The 20,826-nt window shown below is 37.8% G+C and overlaps 1 protein-coding gene across 1 annotated transcript in view; it reads right to left on the reverse strand.

Annotated features, from left to right (window-relative positions):
- Positions 1–14,089: 14,089 nt before the first annotated feature.
- The window catches only part of SCD5 (stearoyl-CoA desaturase 5), a 59,451-nt gene continuing 52,714 nt past the window's right edge, over positions 14,090–20,826 (reverse strand). The window contains exon 5 of the mRNA XM_003341376.3: positions 14,090–16,019. Coding sequence (XP_003341424.1) covers positions 15,829–16,019 — 191 coding nt within the window. The 3' untranslated portion in view covers positions 14,090–15,828. The remainder of the gene's footprint in view (positions 16,020–20,826) is intronic.

Raw genomic sequence — 20,826 nt, forward strand, 5'->3', positions numbered from 1 at the left:
CAAGGTAGAGATTGTTGCTTGCCTGAGGTCAAAAGTCATAAGCAGCTGTGCCCTAACAATAGAAGGGCTTCTCACTGGGGACAACTTCAAATACTTAGTTGATTCAACATGATTAAGATTGTTGAACACTCTTTCCTTGAAGCTAGGACTAAATAAATCTCATTTTTAAACTCAGCTCTATGAATGTTTGATTTTGTTCCAACATCAAACCTAAAGAAACCAGGGAATTAACTTGAGTCATGCCTGACCTGTGATAGGAGGAAATGATCCATCAATCAATCCACAAACATTTATTAAAAGCATATTCTTTTCCAGGCACTATGCTAGATACCAGGGATACAAATGTTGGTTGTCTCTCGAACCGAGGATGACGATTGTCTTTGTGTGTTTTTGTGCACAAAGACACCTGTGCATGAAGATTTAAGTGGAAAAGTCGATGTACAGAGACAGTCCCACTCTCTTGGCGTTGGAAGCCTGGGTCCAGTGGCACAAAAGGTCATTACACCTGGAGACTTCCTCAGCTGCATTGGATGGCCGTGTTGTCTTTTGTGCTCCATCACTCCCTAAGCAGGGATACAAATACTAAGAATGTATCTAAGTTCTTTCTCGTAAAGATGATAGTTATGTTCAATTATGTGGAGGATTGTCATGTGGAAAGATGATTAGAATTGTTCTATTTAGACTCTGAAGGCACAACTAAGAACAATTTCTGGAAGTTACAAAGAAGATTTCAGTTTGATGATAGGAAAAACTTTGTAATAATTAGAACTATTGCAGATGACTGTGCTCTCATGGCCCACCAAGAAAATCATCTCCAAACCATTGTGGACAGGTTCTCCACCACAAGAAAACTGTTTGGCCTGACTATCAGCCTCAGCAAAACAGAGGTGCTGTTCCAACCTGCACCAGGGAGGCCAACTAACCAGCCGTGCATTACAATCAAAGGCACGCAGCTTTCTAACGTCAACACTTTCAAGTACCTGGGCAGCACCATCGCCAATGACGGGTCCCTAGACTACGAGATTAATGCCAGGATCCAAAAGGCCAGCCAGGCACTCGGTCGGCTGCGCTCCAAAGTCCTCCAACACAGCGGTGTAAGCACTGCGACGAAGCTCAAAGTGTATAACACAGTGGTCCTCAGCTCACTCCTGTACGGTTGCGAGACATGGACATTGTACTGGAAGCACATGAAACAGCTGGAGCAATTCCACAAACGCTCCCTCTGGTCAATCATGAGGATCCGATGGCAGGACCGAATCACCAATCAGGAAGTCCTCGACAGAGCCAACTCCACCAGCATCGAAGTCCTGGTCCTCAAAGCCCAGCTACGATGGTCTGGATACGTCATCTGCATGGACCCACAGCGAATACCAAGACAGGTATTCTATGGTGAACTGTCAGCTGGACTCAGGAAACAAGGCCGACCAAAGAAAAGATTCAAGGATCAGCTAAAGTCCAACTTGAAGTGGGCTGGCATGACACCAAAGCAACTAGAACTTGCTGCCTCTGTCAGGAGCAGCTGGAGAACCCACATTAACCATTCAGCCACCACCTTTGAAGATGAGCGACATCGACGTCTTGCCGCTGCGCCGACACCAGGCCACAGCCGCACCTCCCGTAACAACTGGCGTCCCATGCCCCATGTGCCACAAACTCTGTGCCTCAGCCTTTGGACTTCAAAGCCACATGAGGGTACATCAATAGATGATAATGCACAAAGACAATCGTCATTCTCGGTCACCGAGAGACTACCACTACTACAAAGAGGAATAGACTGCCTCTGGAAGTAATGGGTTCCTTGATTCTTAAAGATCTGCACAACTCTTTGTTGAAGATGTTATAGTGATGATTTATGTACAGTTGTAGATTATAAAATATAGTCTTGGAGATTCCTTCCAAACTCTAAAATTCAGTAATGCTGTGATATTGGCACCTCCAATTCTATGTTATGCCAACACCTTAAATTGAATAGGCCAAGATTAACCACATCATTTCTCTCAAACTAGTTGCCTTTCCTTACTTTATTATTGTCAAATGGCATTACCACTTTACCAAGTCATCCAGATTTTAAATCTTGGTGTCTTTTTTTCACTCCTAGAATCACACACATTTCACACTCAGAATTTGAGAGCTGAAAGAAACCCCAGATATCCTCTAATCCAACTTATACATGAAAGGAATTTCCATTATGACATATGCAACAAGTGCTTGGTGGTATCCAAGGATGGGGAGCCTACTGCCTTTAAAAACAGCTTATTATTCCACTTTTGGGCAGCTCTACTGGTTAGGAAGTTTTTCTTGGCTTCAAGCCTCTCTGCAACTTCCACCCATTGTTCTACCCACTGGGAACAAATGAAATAAATGGAATCTTTCCCCCATGTGACAGTCTTTCAAGTACCTGAAAATAACTTTCATGTCCCTCCCATTTTTTCCTTCCCATTTCCAGCTCAATCATTTCTACTTCCTTCAACAAATCTTCATTTAACATAGACTTCCTATAACATGGCATTTCATTATCCTAGTTGCCTTCCTCTGGATGCACTCCATTTTATCTGTGTCTGGCAAGGGCAGGGTATAGTGGGATTATCACCTCCTCATTCTGAAAAGCTATGCTTCTCTTAATGCAGCCCAAAATTGGATGAACTTTTGGGGTCTCCACATCTCAATGTTGACTCATGTTGAGCATACAACCCACTAAAATCTCCAGACCATTTTCAGACAAAATACTGCCTAACTATTCCCCAATCTTATACTTCTGAAGTTTATTTATGTGATAATCAGGTACAAGACTTTATATTTATCTCTATTGAATTTCATTTTATACTCAGCCCAATGTTTCCCACTGTCAAAATTCTTTCAGATCCTGACCTTGTCATTTACTGAGGTAGTTATTGCTAATAGCTTGGTATTATCTACAAATCCAATGAGCCTCTATGACTTTTACCAAGTCATTAATAAAAATGTTAAAATGTTGACCTCTTGCCATGAAGACATTAAACCATCAATGCTTCTGCATATCCAGTTCTCTGAAGCCATCAGATTGTGTTAATTCATCTATTTATATGCATCTTCTCCACACAAAAATATAATATCTTATTTTATCAAAAGTTTTGCTGAAATCTAAGTAAACTATATTCCCAGTATTCCCTCATCTACAAATCCAGTAATCCTATCATAAAAGGAGTTAAGGTTAGTCTGGCATAATTCATATTTGATTACACTAGCCTGAGTCTTTGTAAGCCCTCTATCAAAATGTTCAGAAACCATTTCTTCAATGATTGAATTTTTAAATTTCCCCATAAATTGAAGCCAAGTCCACTGACCTATAATTTTCAGATTCTGTTCACTTTTCTCTTTTAAAAAAAAATTTGGACATTTACCCTCTCCAATCTTATAATAACTCTTCTGTTTAATTTATCTTTTATATATCACTGACAGTGGCTCAACCATAATGCCTGCACATGATATGGTTCATCTAGGCCAGGTGACTTGAATTCATGAGGGGTAGTTAGGTGCTCTCTTACTATCTTTTACTTCTCTTGGGTTTCAACTGCCAAAATGATTAATAAATCATTTTTGTGCTGTCATTTCTAATGATCATTCTTCTTTTTTCTTTATTCTAAACACATATACACACAAGCCTCCCCCTCCCCCCTAAAAAAACAAATATTTCCCTTCTTAAAGCAAAACACATAAAAAGATCTTGGAATCTCCATTTCACACCATTTGCTTTAAACAAAATTATACTAAATTTTATATACTCTCAAAACTATCCTATTTATCTGGACTTCCTTCTGAACTCCCTTCTTTTCTGTGCATCTAAAAAAAATGTTTCAACGCCCTCTCTTCTTTGTATTACTATCCTGAAATCTCCTCCTGCTGACTCTAATTAAAAATCAAGAGAAAGAAAGGAAAATCATAGTCTAAAAAGATAAATCCACAGGGGGTCAGTCAATTAGCATTTATTAAATGCCTACCATGGGCTGGGCACTGACTGAACTAAATGCTGGATATAAAAAAAGGAGGGCAAAAAAATAAACTCTGCTTTCAAGGAACTCACAGTCTAATGAACCACATAGTATCCATGTCCAAAAATGTCTCTTTCAGCATCTTGTCTCTATTAGGAGAGGGCTAGTAACATGCTTCATCGAAAGTCTTCAGAGGGGCAATGGTTGGCCATTGTATTGATCAGATGTCTTTCAAAGTTGTTTTTCTTTAATGTTGTATCATTGTATAAATTGTTTTGCTGGATCTCCTCACTGCACTGGTCACCAGCTCTTACTCCCCAGGATTCTCTGAAATTATATTTTTCATAATGTCTTGCAGCATAATATGCCACTCTATTTTTATACCACAATTTGTTCTGGCTCCAGTGGACTAAGAAGCAATTTCAGGTTTTCTCTTGGATTCTAGTTGTCTGCTTTTCTTTTTCTGCCCTTTTTCAATCCTCCCCTCAAGAACAGGACATTTGTTTCACTTATTGGATGTTTGGAATATTCCCTCTCTAAGTTTTCTTCCATTTAAACCCCATCCTCACATCCTCCTTTGTTTTCTGTTTGAATTTGATGTGTTTTTATACCTCACTGGGCACATGTGTCCAATCTTCCTTTGTCCATTTCAGATAAAAGAGGAACTTCTTCTAATGTCTACTGCCCCAACTACTTCCTCTATGTCTATAGATTCTTCTCATACATATCAATTATGAGAAATAGCAAGTTCTTCCTCCTTCCTATACTATTATATTCCTTTTACTTTCCCTTATCTTTCTTCTCTTAAAACTCTCAGAACAGAAACAATCTACCCCAGTCTCATTTTTTCTTTTCTTAACTCCATCAATACCTTTTGGAGACATTAAGATCATGAAGTAAGATGTTTCTTCTTGCCCTAATAGAATGTCAATGCTACATAATCATAAAGTTTTTTCCAATTACTCAGACAAACTTAACTTACTAGGTTTCTATGGGCTCATATTTATATTTTAAAGTTACTACTTAGCTTTTGCCTTTTCATTAGAATTACCTGAAAATCCTCTCTTTCAGTACAAGTCTCTTCCCTCCCCCCTCCCCATAGAATTATACTCAGCTTCACAGGCTAAATTATTCTTGGTTGAAAGATAAACTCTTTTGCCTTTTAAAATATTGTCTTCCAAGATCTCTTCCTTTTTATAGTTGAATCTTGTGTGATCTTGCCTGCAGTTCTTTGGCACTTAAGTTATTTCTGGATACTTGTAGACTTTTTGTTTTGAGTGGGAGCTCTCATTTTGACTCTCGCATTATGGAGAGTTTTATATTTATGTCAGAAAGTGATTAGAATTTTTTCTTTCTTTGACTTTTGATTCCAATAGATACAGATAATTTTCATTTGTGATTTCTTAAAACAGAACAGAGTATCCAGACTTTTAAAAAAATCTCGCTTTTCAGGGAGTCCAGTGATACTTAAATTATTTTTCCTTGGACTGTTTTCTAGGTGAGTTGTTTTAAATATCAGATATCTTACATTTTCTTCTATTTTTTTCCAGGCTTTTAATTTTATCTGATATTTTATACTGTCTCAAAGAGTCATTGATTTCTATTCTAGTTTTCAGGAATTCCATTTCTTAGGTAAAACTCACCACTTTTTTTGTAAGCTGTTTATTCTCTGTTCAATTTTTGCATCGAGCACCTTTATTCCAATTTTTTCTTTCATCAATGGAACATAGATTTAAAAAAAATCTCTACTTGCAATTGTTATAGTGTATAGGAGGATATGGCATATAAGAGTTACATGTTCCTTCTTTTGAGGGCTCTTTTGATCTATTTTGTATATATATATATATATATATATAATACTTTCTGTCTTAGAATCAATACTATATTTTGATTGGTTCTAAGGCAGAAAAGCAGTAAGGGCTAGGCAGTGGGAGTTGAGTGACTTCCCCGGGATCATAGAGTGAGAAAGTATCTGATGTCAGACTTGAACCCTGGAACTCTCATCTTCAGGTCTGCTGCTCTGTACACTGAGTCACCTGGCTGTCATTGACCTATAATAATTTTTATTATTGTTATTTTAATTGTTTTTTATTGTTGTTATTTTCTTTGGTTACTCATCTTACCAGCTTTAAAGCTTGGATTTGGACTATAAGCCAGGGCCAGCTCCATCTCCAGCTTCAGCAATTGAATAATTTTATTTTTTTTTCCATTTGAATAAGTTTATTTAGTCAATTTAGAACATTATTCCTTGGTTACAATAGTCACATTATTTCCCTCCCTCCCCTCCACCACCCTTCCCACAGCCAATACACAATTTCATTGGGTGTTACTTGTGACCTTGATCAGAACCTATTTCCATGATGTTGTTTACACTAGGATGTTCATTCAGAGTCTACATCCCCAACCATATCCCTTCATCCCATGTATTCAAGCAGTTGTTTTTCTTTGGTGTTTCTACTCCCACAGTTTTTCCTCTGCATGTGTATAGCGGTTTTTCTCGTATATTCCTCCAAGTTGTTCAGGGTTGTTGCATTGCCACTAATGGAGAAGTTCATTACATTCGATTGTACCACAGTACATCAGTCTCTGTGTAGAATGTTTTCCTGGTTCTGCTCCTCTCACTCTGCATCAATTCCTGGAGGTTGTTCCAGTCCCCATGGAATTCCTCCACTTTATTATTCCTTTGAGCACAATAGTATTCCATCACCAACATATACCACAATTTGTTCAGCCATTCTCCAATTGAAGGGCATCCCCTCATTTTCCAATTTTTTGTGACCACAAAGAGCGTAGCTATGAATATTTTTGTACATGTCTTTTTCCTTATTATCTCTTTGGGGTACAAACCCAGCAGTGCTATGGCTGGATCAAAGGGCAGACAGTCTTTTATCGCCCTTTGGGCATAGTTCCAAATTGCCCTCCAGAATGGTTGGATCAATTCACAACTCCACCAGCAATGAATTAATGTCCCAATTTTGCCACATCCCCTCCAACATTCATTACTTTCCATAGCTGTCATGTTAGCCAATCTGCTAGGTGTGAGGTGATACCTCAGAGTTGTTTTGATTTACATTTCTCTGATTATAAGGGATTTAGAGCACTTTTTCATGTGCTTATTAATAATTTTTATTTCTTTAACTGAAAATTGCCTATTCATGTCCCTTGCCCATTTTTCAATTGGAGAATGGCTTGATTTTTTTTTTTACAACTGGCTTAGCTCTTTATAAATTTGAGTAATTAGACCATTGTCAGAGGTTTTTGTAATGAAGATTGTTTCCCAATCTGTTGCTTCCCTTCTGATTTTGGATGCATTAATTTTGTTTGTACAAAAACTTTTAAATTTGATGTAATCAAAATTATTGATTTTACATTTTGTGGTTTTTTCTAGCACTTGCTTGGTTTTAAAGTCATTTGAATAATTTTAAAGTCCTGTTTTGTCTCACCATGGGTTCTTTGGATTCCTATGTTGACCTTTTCCTCCTAGGGTAAAGTCATTTTTCACTGTGCTATCTCATAACAGAATATAAAAACGTTAGAGTCCATAAGCCCGTAATATCTCAATCTGACAGCTGCAGCACTATATTCATTTTGCCAGCTGCCACTCTTTGGGGCTTCCAAGTATCCATAGGGCTTTCTGATCACCCTTGAACTTTATGACCACCCTGGAGCTTTTTCAGGAAGGCCTCCAACCTTGCTGCCTTTCTGGTCTGGTCATACTGAGTCAAAGCTGGCAGCAAGTATTATTTTTTTCCATTTCTGTAAAATAATCTTTTGGGAGTTTGACTGGTGTAACATTGAGTAAATACACTTAAGTAGCACTGTCATTTTTATTAATTTGACTTTACCTATCCATAAACAATTAATAGTTCTCTAATTACTTAGATCTTATTTTATTTCTGCAAAGAATCTCTTAGGGTTGGATTTATATAATTTATATATTTACTTATTATCATAAACTATATTTGTTTATATAGCTCCTGATATATATTTATTTATAATACAAGCTATATTCATTTATATAATTGCAGATATATCCCCGGAATATTTTATACCTTTTCTAGTTATTTTGAATAGAATTTCTCTTTTAGCTTTTTCTGATTTTTTTCACAAATTTATTCACAAATTACACAATGGCTTGCATAAATTTATTTTGTATCTAACAACTTGGTGGACTTTATTAATTGGTTCCATTACTATTTTAAGGAATTCTTTAGAGTTTTCTTAGTAAATCATATCATCTGAAAAAAAATCATTATTTTTCTTTGCTTATACTTATTCTTTTTCTTCTTTTATTGCTTATAGATAGCAGTTTCTAGGACTATGTTAAAGGGTCATGGTAATCACAGACATCCTTGCTTTATCCTTGATTACACTGAAAAGTCTTCTCACTTGTGTCCATTACATATCTTTGTTCTAGGTAAGTCCGATACCCTTAATGAGCACTGGTGCAAACATTTGAAATAAAATATTAGCAAATATGCTACAATTAGAAAGAATATACATTATGACCAAATTGGACTTATAGCAGAAGTGCAGAAAATAGGAGTACAGGGTTCATACTAATAGAAATAATAAAAACTACATATTTCTATCAATAGGTGTTGGGCTCTGTATCTGTTCCTGTTGCCCACTCCCTTGGCCAGCACCATTAGGATTCAAGTCTGTCCTGATGCCCCCCAACCCTATGCCCACATCTGTGCCTGCTGTCTGCCCTGTGCCAGGACTGGACAACTGTCTCTGCTGGAGCCTGCACTCTTCTGCCCTATGCTTGGATAGAGTGTTACCATTTTTCTGCCCTACTATGTCAGGCCTGGCTGTCCCTTTCTGTGCCCTCCTCCTCTCTTCCCTTCCTTCCTCCCCATGTAGAAGGGTCCTGGGGACCTGTGCTGACTGCTGTCCTTTCTTCTTATGAATGCTGTGGAGTTTGCTGCTGCTAGGGCCAGACTCTGCTGTCCTATGGCGGGAGAAAGACACAAAACATCAGAGAAAGCAACAGATTCAGAGATTCCTCTCAACTAGTACATGTGCTGCTTCTATAGATTAAGTGTGCCCATGTTCTTTAATTGATTCTCTGATGTCATGAACTCCAGACCGTTCACTGTCCTGGCTGCACTCCTCTGGACATTCTGAAAGTGTCATGACCAGAACTAAACACAATACTCCAGATGTCATAAGAGCAGGCTCTTATTCTGGAAGCTGTGCCTCTCCATGCAGACAAAAGTTACATCTATTTTCTGGGTTTTTGGCCGGGTTTTGGCTGCCACATCATACTACTGACTCATGGGGCTTTCATGAAAATGTCCAGATCAACAACTGTGAAAGACTTGGCTATTCTCAACACTACGATGATCCAAGACAATTCTGAAGGACTTGTGAAGAAAAATGCTATCCACTTCCAGAGAAAGAACTGATGGAGTCCAAATACTGATCAAAGTAGACCATCTTTCACTTTTATTTTATGTGTATGTGTTTTGTTCTTCTTTTTAACATTCTTTCACAACATGACCAAAATGTGTTTTGTGGGATTAAACATATATAATATAGATCAAATTGCTTACTTTCTCAGGAAGGGAAGAGGGAAGAGAAGGAGGGAGTGAATTTGAATTGCAAAATTTGGGAAAACATGTTAAAATTGTTATTACGGGTGCACTTAGGTGGCTCAGTGGACAGTGGTCCTGGGTTCAAATCTAGCCTCAGGCACTTCCTAGCTATGTGGTCCTGGGCAAGTTACTTAATTCCAATTGCCTAGGTTTTTCTACTCTTCTGCCTTAGAACTGATATTTAGTATCAATTCTAAGACAAAAGGTAAGAAAATTGTTGTTATATGTACTTGGAAGAAAATATATCATACTAAAAATGTCCAAACTGTTGTCCAACTCTACTTCCTCTATTGTGCTTGGAAAGCTAATTTTTTTCATCTAAGCCTAAGACTTAACATTTATCCCTATTTGAGTTCATCTTATTAGATTCATCCCAATGAATCAATCAGCACCTTTTTGCATTCTGCCTGTCATCCAGGATGTTAGCTATCCTTCCCAGCTTCATATCTGCAGATGTGATGAATACTCCATCTCTATCCATTGATCAAGTCATAGAAGGCATATAACCTTGAGGCACACTACTGGAGACCTTGTTGCCAAGGAGGTATCAAGTCACCAAAAATGACATTTTGAGTCTAACCATTTATTGTACTTTCTTCATCTACTTTGACTAGTCTTTTTCCAACCCTGCCACATCTTTTACATTAACATGATCTTTCAAATAAAATCTCTCTGGTGGTGGCTCAATTGGTCAATAAACACTTGTTAAGTGCATGAAAAGTCAAACATGACTGAAACAACTGAATAACATCTACCAGGCATTGGACACAGAAAGGCAAAAGCCAGTTCTTGTTCTCAAGGAGCAGCAATCACACCTGCTAGTTTTTTCTTTAAAAACTGAGCCAGTTTGAATTCCACAAGGGCAATGAGGTTACTTATTACAAAGACCTTACTATGTCTTTATTTACTTTGTTCATCAGATCCCCATCAATCATATATTCTGTCATTTCCAATTTATATTAGTCATTCTTCTTGGCCAAAAAAAAAAGCAAGAATTGAGTAACTCTTGTCATTTGTCATTATCAGGCATCTCAACTGGCTGTCCTTACCTTATCTGATATGCTTATTTCTCCCAAAAGCATCTAAAAGAAAAACCTCAATCTATTTGTTGAACCAGCTTCCCTTGCCAGTTTCAATCCAATCTGAGTGGTAGCGTTCCTGACAGTCTTTTAGAAAATGTATTCTTCTTTTTCAGTCAAGTTCCGTATTCTGCTCTTGTTTCCATACATCAATAAGTCACCAAGCATTTATTAAATGTTTATTGTGTGCCAGGCCCTACACTGAAAGAACTTACATCCTCCCAGGGAAAAAGAAAGCACGTAAAAAAACTGAAAAGAAGGGTGAAGGTATCCAGAGTATACAGCCATTGTAGAGAAAGTCCTGTGGAGATAAATCAGCAGTATAGCCTAGAAAGGAAAGAAGTTAAGGTAGACCTGAATCTTCTTAAAATGCAAGTTTAGGGAGGTACAAGCCAATCAGAGGGAGAAGTCTCAGGGGCAGAAGGTAGTTTCAATGTGACTTGTCCAAATGAGCTTCCACTGTGAAGGGGTTTCCAAGTTCTGTGGACAAAGAAATATGTCTTACCTTTTTTTTAAAAATCCAAACTGGTTGGTAACTTGTATGTTCATGTTGGGTTGTTTAGGATTTTCTCATTCTTTCTTCTGGTAAAAATTATTTTCTTTTGTGTCTTCAGAATCTCATTCTTGAGAGTTTCCCATCCCTTTTGAGATGATTTCCTCTTTAGAATTTTAAGCCATGGGAGCCTGCCTATCTTAACTCTGAATCTTTTGAAATATGCTCTCCCAGGGTGCAGCTTAGTAGTTCAGTGCATTGATAGTCAGACCCAGAGATGGGATGTCCTGGGTTCAAATTTGGCCTCAGATACTTCCCAGATGTGTGACCCTGACCAAGTCACCTAACCCCCATTGCCTAGCCCTTACCTTTCTCCTGCCTTAGAACCAATATTGATTCCAAGATGGAAGGGAAAGGTTTAAAAAAAGAAAGAATTAAATCTGCACTTTCCAAAGCTATAGTAATACTGGCAACTTTCTATTCCTCTATTATACATTTGAGGAGGAAGGGGCCACTTTTCCATTTTAAATTTCCAAAATTTCTACTCCATCAAGTTCTTTCTATTAGTGGGAATCAGATCCACAAAATTCCCCCTTGCTGTTTTTTCCACTTTTTGAAAGATGAGATTATCATTCTGGCAAGTCAAAAAGCTATATTGCTTTTGGCAGAGAGAAGAAGTGAAGACTTCTCTCACCATTCTATCATGACAGGTATAACAAAATCATTTCTCCTCTCTTTCCTTTGCTTTCCCCCCAAATGCATGGTATGTTTTTCCTCATATAGTTCCAGGACTTTCTCACATGTTTCCACTGTGATCATCACTGGCACCATCACTCCATCTTCACCCACTATACATACACAAACATTTCTCTTACTCTCTGAATAAGGTATATCCATTCAGAGTCACAGTGCAGTCATGAGTCTCATCCCACCATGTCTCAATGGTACTCATGATGTCCATTTTGTCGCCTTGTATTTAGATGTCTGTTTTCTCTTGCTTGTTACAAGAGAAATAGGTATTTCCCTTTATATATATATATATATATATATATATATATATATATATATATATATATATATATATAATGAGGGCATGGGTTTTACTCTTGGCTCTATTCTTGGATTTTGTTTAATGTTAACTTCTGAGTATCTCCAATCATATTTTTCTTCCTTCATTGTAGTTATTCTGTATGATATCTAGCTTGAGGGGTATGTTTTAAGAAAGAACTGCTTTAAATATCTATACTAGGATGAAGATTCTTCACTCTTTGCTCACCTCAGTGTCTATAAAATATTAATTTGAATCTATGTGAATAGCTTTGAGCTTACAATTATATTATGAATTTTGGGATACCCTATATTTAGATATAAAGGGAAATTAGCCAATGAGAACTCAGCCCTTTATGATTAATTGTAGCCTGGTTGGCCTGATAACTTGGCAGGCTTTCTGTGACCATTTCCTGTCTAACTAATATATAGTAAAGGAAAGGACTTTTAATTGGCTATAGAGTTGGAATTGAGCATTCAAACAAAAGAAAGACTCTCTTCCTGTGGGGAACAAGGAGGGTGAACTGCTTAGAGCCCCTGGTGAGGAAGGAGTCTCAGGCCTTCTCCCTCCAAGATCCAGCGCATGGCCCCATTTCTGGGAAGAGAGACATATAGCATCATTGGTTTATTCTTCCTCCCAGAGTAGACACAAAGCCACAAACACATTGCCTTGGAATTACTTCTATACATGTTGTGTCTATTATTTCCTATCTTCAGGGAAGAAGTATTGGAGACAGAATTGACTAGGCTGGGACCTTGTGAACTTTGAAAGATCATAAAAACTAGCCAGAACCAGAGTTTGTGGTCAGATGTGGTCTGATGAATAAGGAAAAGATCAAAGCCCTGAGCAATACAGTAATGGAGTAAGACCAGTTAATAGGGAGGAACTTGTCCATCTTCATTCAAGGCGATGCTGATGAAGGTATATGTATTGTTGCAATCCTTTTAAGTTTAAGACCTCTCTACCCAAGGACTAAGGTAATATAGAGAAGAGTGTGTCCCTAGCGTATAGAGGGGAAATAGTTATACTTATATATATATATTTGCTATAGACTAATTGATGTTAACTAGTTAAATGAGACTGAGTGCTAACTATTGAGTCAAAGATATATAGGAAATATTCATTGAAATTATTGATTTATATAGGGAGAGTCCTCCAGAATGGGAGCTCAAGACAATGGCATTAGAAATATGCCTCCCTGTGCTTTAGGAGTACCCCTAGAACTCTGAAGAGGAGATGTAGTCTTCTTGTGAGTACTCAACTTGTCAATGGGAGTGAGAATTGGGATAAGGGTCCCCAGAGGGCATATAATATATGAGTTTTCAAAAATATTTGCTGTAAGTCAGTGAGTATTGTCAACCTGGCATTAAGTCAGCCAGATCTGACAGTGCAATTATCCCTTTCATCTTTTTTAGTCCAAAGACTGTGAAAAGATTTGCAAGACTTTAAATAATTATTCTTACTAATCTTTGTTAGAGATGCTCCATCTTTGGCCAGGAGCCTTGTCATCTTGTACCCAAAGATCCCCTTCTATTTATTTTTCAAATTAATGTTTTACTTCATAAAGTAGTAAGTATTGAGGAAATTATAGCTCATGCACTTTCTTGCCCAAGCCTTCATGATCCCTGGCAATACTTTTAATCCAACAGCCCACTTTACAGACGAGAAACTGAGAACCCCAAAGAATAAGTGGCTTGCTCAAGATCACACTTTAGTGAATCACTATTTGAACCCAAGTCCTCTGACATCATATTCAGACTGTGTTGTCTTGAATATGTAATCTGTTCATTATCCTAAATTAAGGATGGAGTCAAGGACATGCTGGACATGAACAAAGACATTTGTTCACTCCTTTAGTGTTCCTGAGATGCTCGATCTTCACAAAAACTTAACATCTGGACTAATTAATAATAATTTATTGTAAATAACTCTGAAATTGACACACCATTAATAGACAAATTAACACTGTTAAATGCTTTCTGTATCAAGTACATTATGAAGACAACTTCATATTGGAATTATTTCTTTTTTAAAAATTTAAATAGAAAATTCTATATTTCCCCTAAAAGTAGTCTTCAAAGCACACCAAATGCCAGCAACATAAGGCTTTTCTCTTATACTGATTAACTTCTAACAGGAAGGGCTCCATGCTCCATTAATTCAACATGCTCCTTACCAGGCAACTTGACACATATTAAAAAAAAAAAAACAAATTCAGAAGCTCATTATGTAATCATCATTTTCTATTTTGATGCTAACTTAATGAATGCTGCATGCTCTTACACATTAGTAGACATTGAATTCTAGAGAAACGTCAGTTAATTATGATCTAACTGACTGATGTGGAAAATTAATGGTCTTACTTTGAGGGAGAAGCTAAAGTACCCATGCACTACTGCCTGGGATTGACTAGGCTCTGTCAACATTTAAATGAGAACTTTGTTGGGCGCCAGCCATGTTACATTTACAAATGTAAATATACATTTACATTTTTTTTTTTTACAAATGACCCTGGCAATGAGCACAGATGGGAGGCAGCCTGGAATAATAGATAGAAAGTTGGCCTTACTTCCAGGAAGACCTGGGTTCAGGTCCTGCCTTTGTCACAGCCTGGCCATGTGACTCTGGGCACTTAATCTCCAAGTGCTTTGGGTAACTTTCTAAGACAGCAAATTGCAGGAAGAATGCCAACCTGCACTGGCTAAGGGAGTTTCCTCACTTGGGAAGTCCCCATATGAATAAAATCATAGGTCCATACCAGAACCCAATAGAGAGAGAGAGAAAGTATCTAAATGAACCACAATTGACAGGACCACCTGGGTATATAGCTTTAAACACGACATTTGCATAGCAGAAACAAAATGTGATATTACAAAGAAACTGGAATATTAATAAGCTTATGAAGAGGGCAAAAATAAGAGATCCATTTTCCTTTTTCTCTTCTGTATTAATTGAAGCCAACTTTTCTAAAAACAAAACCAAACAATACTGGCTCCTGAACACACTTTCTTAAAAGCTTATCACTGCCATGCCCCACCCCCACCCCCACCCCAGCCTTGTCTTATGTCTTAGAATTCATACTGACTATTGGTTGAAAGGCATAACTGCTGTAAAGGCTGGGCAAATGGAATTAAGTGACTTGCCCAGGGTCACACAGCATGGAAGTATCGAAGGTCAAATTTGAACCCAGGATCTCCTGTCTCCAAGCTTGGCTCTCTCTTCACTGAGCCACCTTGCTGTCCCCAAAAGCATATTTAAACTCCCTTTTTATTATTTCTCACTCTGTCCACTGGATTCTTCATGTAGTATATGTCAAAAGCCATGTTTGATTCGTTCCTACAAATGTTTACAAATTCTCACCTTCGTTAATCAATTCCTTCATCCAGACAGGATGTCTAAGCTTGTACCCTGGTCAGAGAACTACAGAGTCCATTCCATGTCCCATATCTCTGAGCATCGATGTTAAAATCCAGCGACGTGGACTTTTCCTCTTACGTTTCAACAAAGAGTTTGATTTGAGACATAAGACAAGCTGATTCTTAAAACAAATAACCCCCAACAAAGCCCCAAAGTCACAAAGCCCTCCCCCCACAAAAAGAACTTCGAGACTACGCATGCATTGTGGCTACAGGCCAAGTGGTCAGGTGCTGCCATCTCCAGTCCTCTCTTTCCGAGCTTCGATCATCTGCTTGGGAACCCGTTTAAGGTCAGTGGCCAGCCCTAACCAAGACATGAAGTCAATGAACCATGTGGTTGGGTTGAATCTGAGACCAAATTCACTGGCAGAATAGTCAAATGGGAAGGTATGATGGTAATTATGGAAGCCTTCGCCTAGAAAACAAAGAAAACAGTTTTACTTCTTTCAAGGAAGAATGCTGGTGCAAAAGAAGAGCAGTAACAAGCACAGATGTTTCTATAACATTGTTCAGGTGGGTGTCTTGGTTTGGAGTCCATGAGAGCTCAGTAGTAGAAAGAAAAAACATTCTGAAAGCCTCTGCAACCCCAATGAATGCAATGCTAAGCCAGGAAGGAAGCTCACCCCCCACCCTACGGAGAATTCAAAATGACACCTGTATTTTTTGCACGTGGCAAATGAGGGAATTTCCATCCTGCTGGGAGGGCTTCATTTTGTTTTACTTTTTTGTTCAGTTGTGAGAAAAATGGGAAGAAGAGATCATAAAGAAATGATTGTCAAATATATTTTTTAAATAAAGGTCTTAAACCTTGTTTGGTGAGGATGCAATAAAACTGTCCTCAAAATTAATTGGAAAAAAAAGAAGAAAAAAAACTTAAACTTAATGGGGGCAGGGGGGCAGGGAGGAGGTAGGCCGTTAAGTGGCTCAGTAGATAGAGAGCCAGGCCTGGACCCAGGAGGTACCTGGGTTCAAATGTGAACTCCAACACTTACTAGGCAGTGGGGACTGCCTAGCCCTTGCCCTTCTCTTCTAGCCTGGTTACTAGAACAAAAAGTAAGGGTAAAAAAATGTATCATGCAATGTTTCCACTCACCCCACTTTTTTAGCTGCTTTTAAAACATTTACTAGCACACTCTTGCAAAGATACTATGCTAAGTTTATTGGAACCATTTTGAATATTTCGAGGTCCATTTCCTAGTTGCCAACATTCTCATCTCTAAGCTCCATTAGGGCGGAGATTCCATCATTCTTTGTACTTTTATCCCTAGTGCCTGTGAACTGAGTACACATTAACTGATGTCAATGTTAACTCATAATAAAGGGAATGGTTTCAGAGACACACTTTGGATAACTTACACAAACTAATGCAGATATATTGTAAACACAATCAATTCTGAAAGTTTTAGGACCTCTGATCCAAACAATGAGCTGCTACAGTTCCAGAGAATTCATGATAAGGCAGGCTACTCATTTCCTGATAAGAGATGTTATGTACAGTTGGCAACATGTTCTTTAGATGTGACCAGTGTGGAAATGTATTTTCCCTGACTTACATGTTTACAACAAGGCATTTTGTTTTTCTTATTTGTGGGAGGGTGAATAAAGGAAAGGTGGGAGGGGAGAAGGCAGATTTTCATTTGAAAAAAATTTTATGAGATAAACATGGTGTCTATCTACTTGATTTTAATCAGAAGTCTCTGTCTGACTTAAAAGGTAAGATAATCCATGTAACTCCCAGCTTAATGTGACACCTGTCACATCTATTTAGACCAAGGCTACGCTTCTGGGGAACTGCCAAAGGTTCCTGGGGCCAGGGTCCCCCAAGGTCTCAGTTCCAAAATATTTGCTCTCCATTCAAATGAGTTAGAGAGGCAGAAGAACAAAAGCACTCCCAAGGAACAAGACCATTGTCCTTTCTTTCTCATTCCTGGATGAAAAAAATATATGCATAAACCAGGTCAATCTTTTCCAGGCTTTGAGCCTGATCATTATCTCTAATTAGAAAGAAAAGGAGCTACTGTTCATTGCAGAACACCAATTCAATAATAAGAAGAAACAACAATACTTTTAATATGAGAAAAAAAGCAGATCTCTAAGGTAAGTAGGGAATAAGTTCAAATATGGGAGAACAAGAAACATTCCTCTAAAGATAAGTGGTAAAAGAATGTGAAAAAAATTCTCAAAAGAATTGAACACTATTAACAATCACAAGGAGCAGCTAGGTGGTATAATCAATAGAGCCTCACATACTAGCTGTGTGACCCTGGGCAAGACCCTTAACTATGTTTACCTCGTTTACCTCATCTACACAATGAGCTACAGAAGGAAATTGACAAACCACTCCAGTATCTTTGCCAAGAAAAACCCAAGTGGGGTCATGAAGAGTTGGACATGACTGAAAAATGACTGAACAACAAAACAACCATATGCTTGATTATTCTGCATCACTAATAATACAAGAAACAAATCAAAATAATTCTGGGGTATCATCTCACATTGAGCAAATTGACAAAGGAGGCAAAAGAAAGAGCTAGAGGGATTATGAAAAGATAAGTAAATATATCATTGGTAGAGCTGTGAATCATACTGATCATTATAAAAAGCAACTGAAATTATAATAAGGTGACTAAAATGTCCCTATCACTTGATGTGGAGATTTGCAAAGTGCTTTACCTCATTTGATTATTACCTTAATTTGATTATTTGATCCTTAAGACAACCTATTATTATACCCATCAGATGGGAAAACTGAGGTCTAGAAAAACTAAGCGATTTGCATACAACTAGGTCACACAACCAGGAAGTCTCTGAGGCAGCATTCAAACGCAAACCTTTCTAATTCTAAGTCCAGTATTGTATCCAGTGTGCCACACTGCCTCATATTCCCCAAGAAGGTCAAGGGAGATATGAAAAATTCCCATATACACAATATATTCAAGGTAGCACTTTTTTTTTTTTTAGAACCCTTACCTTCCAGCTTGGAGTCAATACTGTGTATTGGCTCCAAGGCAGAAGAGTGGTAAGGGCTAGGCAATGGGGGTCAAGTGACTTGCCCAGGGTCACACAGCTGGGAAGTGTCTGAGGCCAGATTTGAACCTAGGACCTCCAGTCTCTAGGCCTGGGTCTCAATCCACTGAGCTACCCAGCTGCCCCCAAGGTAGCACTTTTTATTGTACCAAAACACAGGAAGCGAAATAGATGTTCAAAGATTAGGGAATGGTTAACACTGGGGCACATGAGTATAATGGAATATTATTGAGACGTTAGACATGATGGATATGGAGAATACAGAGAAGCATGAGAAGACATAGAAACTGATGAAAAGTGAAGAAAAGCAATATACATAATGACTGGTAGTGGTGGTAGCAGTGATTGCAATCATGTCTGAATCTTCATGATCCCATTTGGGGTTTTCCTAGCAAAAGATACTAGAATGGATTGCCATTTCCTTCTCCAACTCATTTTACAGATGAGGAAATTGAGATAAACAAGATGAAGGGATTTGCACAGGGTTACAAAGCTAGTAAGTGTTTGAGTCCAGACTTGAATTCAGGAAGTCTTCCTGACCCTAGGATTCTATCCACACCACCACCTAACTGTCCCAAAATTATGACTGCAACAATGTAAGTAGAAATGATCAGAGAGTCTCAAATTATAATTATATTTTCTTATTTTTATAATTTTTAATTTAAAAATAAATATTTTAATATTTAGTAATTTTAGTAATTTCCCCCATACATTTGCTCTGAAAAAGACTTGAGAATATGTACCTTTCTCCCTCTTTTTAAAGACTGGAGATCAGATTATTTGGGGTTGATTATATTTTGGACCCTTTTGGCTTTTTTTCTTATTTATTCTTTGTTATAAGAGACAGATCTCTGGGCAGGGAGAGGAAGAGATATATTCAAAAGAAAGGTGATATAAACACAAAAGATAGTAAAAATTTTAAAGGAGAAAGGAAAAAGGAAGAAAGAGGAGATGAATAAGAACAAGGGTAGGAAGTAGAGAAGAAAAAGGAAGAAGAAATCAGGATGAAGATGGTGGTGGTGGTGGTGGTGGTGGTGATGAGGCTGTTGGTTCGGAGTAGCAACTAAAACCAAATGCATGGTATCTAGCAGACTCTCAGGTAATCAAGTAGCCAACACTATAGGTCACTCAGCAGGTCAAATTATTCTATGATCTGAGGATGCATTTACCAGAAAATTTATCCAAGGAAGCCCAACAAGAGAGTCTTCCTCAAAATCAGACATTCTCTAGGAGTCACACTGAGTTTCTTTCCAGCTCAAAAAAAAAAAATCAGGAAAGTTCCTCAGATCAAAACAATCTCCTCTGTTTTATTTGGTATAGAATTCTGATTCCCAGACCAAATTCTAGTCCATGTGCTTGAGCACATTCAAAGTCCCTTTTTGAGGAAAACATTGGCCTTAGCCATAGACAGCTCTACAAGAAATAGATGGCCCTCCATCTGAAAAAGAATGTAAGTCAGCCATCTAAACTTTCACATTGTGATGCCATTTCTGCCTTACCTGTCTGATGTTTAAAGCATACAAATCTCACTTTTTTAAGCCCTTATCTCTACAGGTTCTTCTTCCAAGGCAGAAAAAGGGGTTAGGGCTAGGCAACAGGGGGTTAAGCAACTTGCCCAGGTCACAGAAATAAGAAGCCAAGACCTCCCATCTCTAAATATAGGTCTCTTTTCAATCCTCAACATGAGACTATGGATTTTTGAAATTTTTCTTTAGGAATTCAACCACAAATTTCCAAGGAGGTCAGGGGAAAAGGAAAAGAACTTCTAGGTTTCAAAATATTTATAATAGCTCACTTTTTGGTAGCAAAGAACTGAAACTTGAAGGGATGTCCATCAGTTGGGGAATGGCCAAGCAAATTGTGGTCTATGTTTTTGATGGAATATTACTGTTCTATAGGAAACAATGAACAGATTAATTTTTTTAAAGCCTGGAATGAATTACATGGGATAACAAAGAGTGAAATGAGTAGAACCAAGAGAACATTATATGCAGCTACAGATTTAATATTTGAAGAATTACATGTGAATCATCTCCAGAGAACTGAGAAGTAGAAACATGAAAGATGTAATCTATATATTTTGCTAGATGATATCTTCTATAGTGTGGTGAGGGGATAGAGAGACCAAATAAAAAAAGAAAAAAGAAAAGAAAATTCAACCACAAATTGAGTAAGATCTAGAAATTGTCAAAGAC

The sequence above is a fragment of the Monodelphis domestica genome, chromosome 6, assembly GCF_027887165.1.
Source record: "Monodelphis domestica isolate mMonDom1 chromosome 6, mMonDom1.pri, whole genome shotgun sequence".
NCBI classification, from domain to species: domain Eukaryota; kingdom Metazoa; phylum Chordata; class Mammalia; order Didelphimorphia; family Didelphidae; genus Monodelphis; species Monodelphis domestica.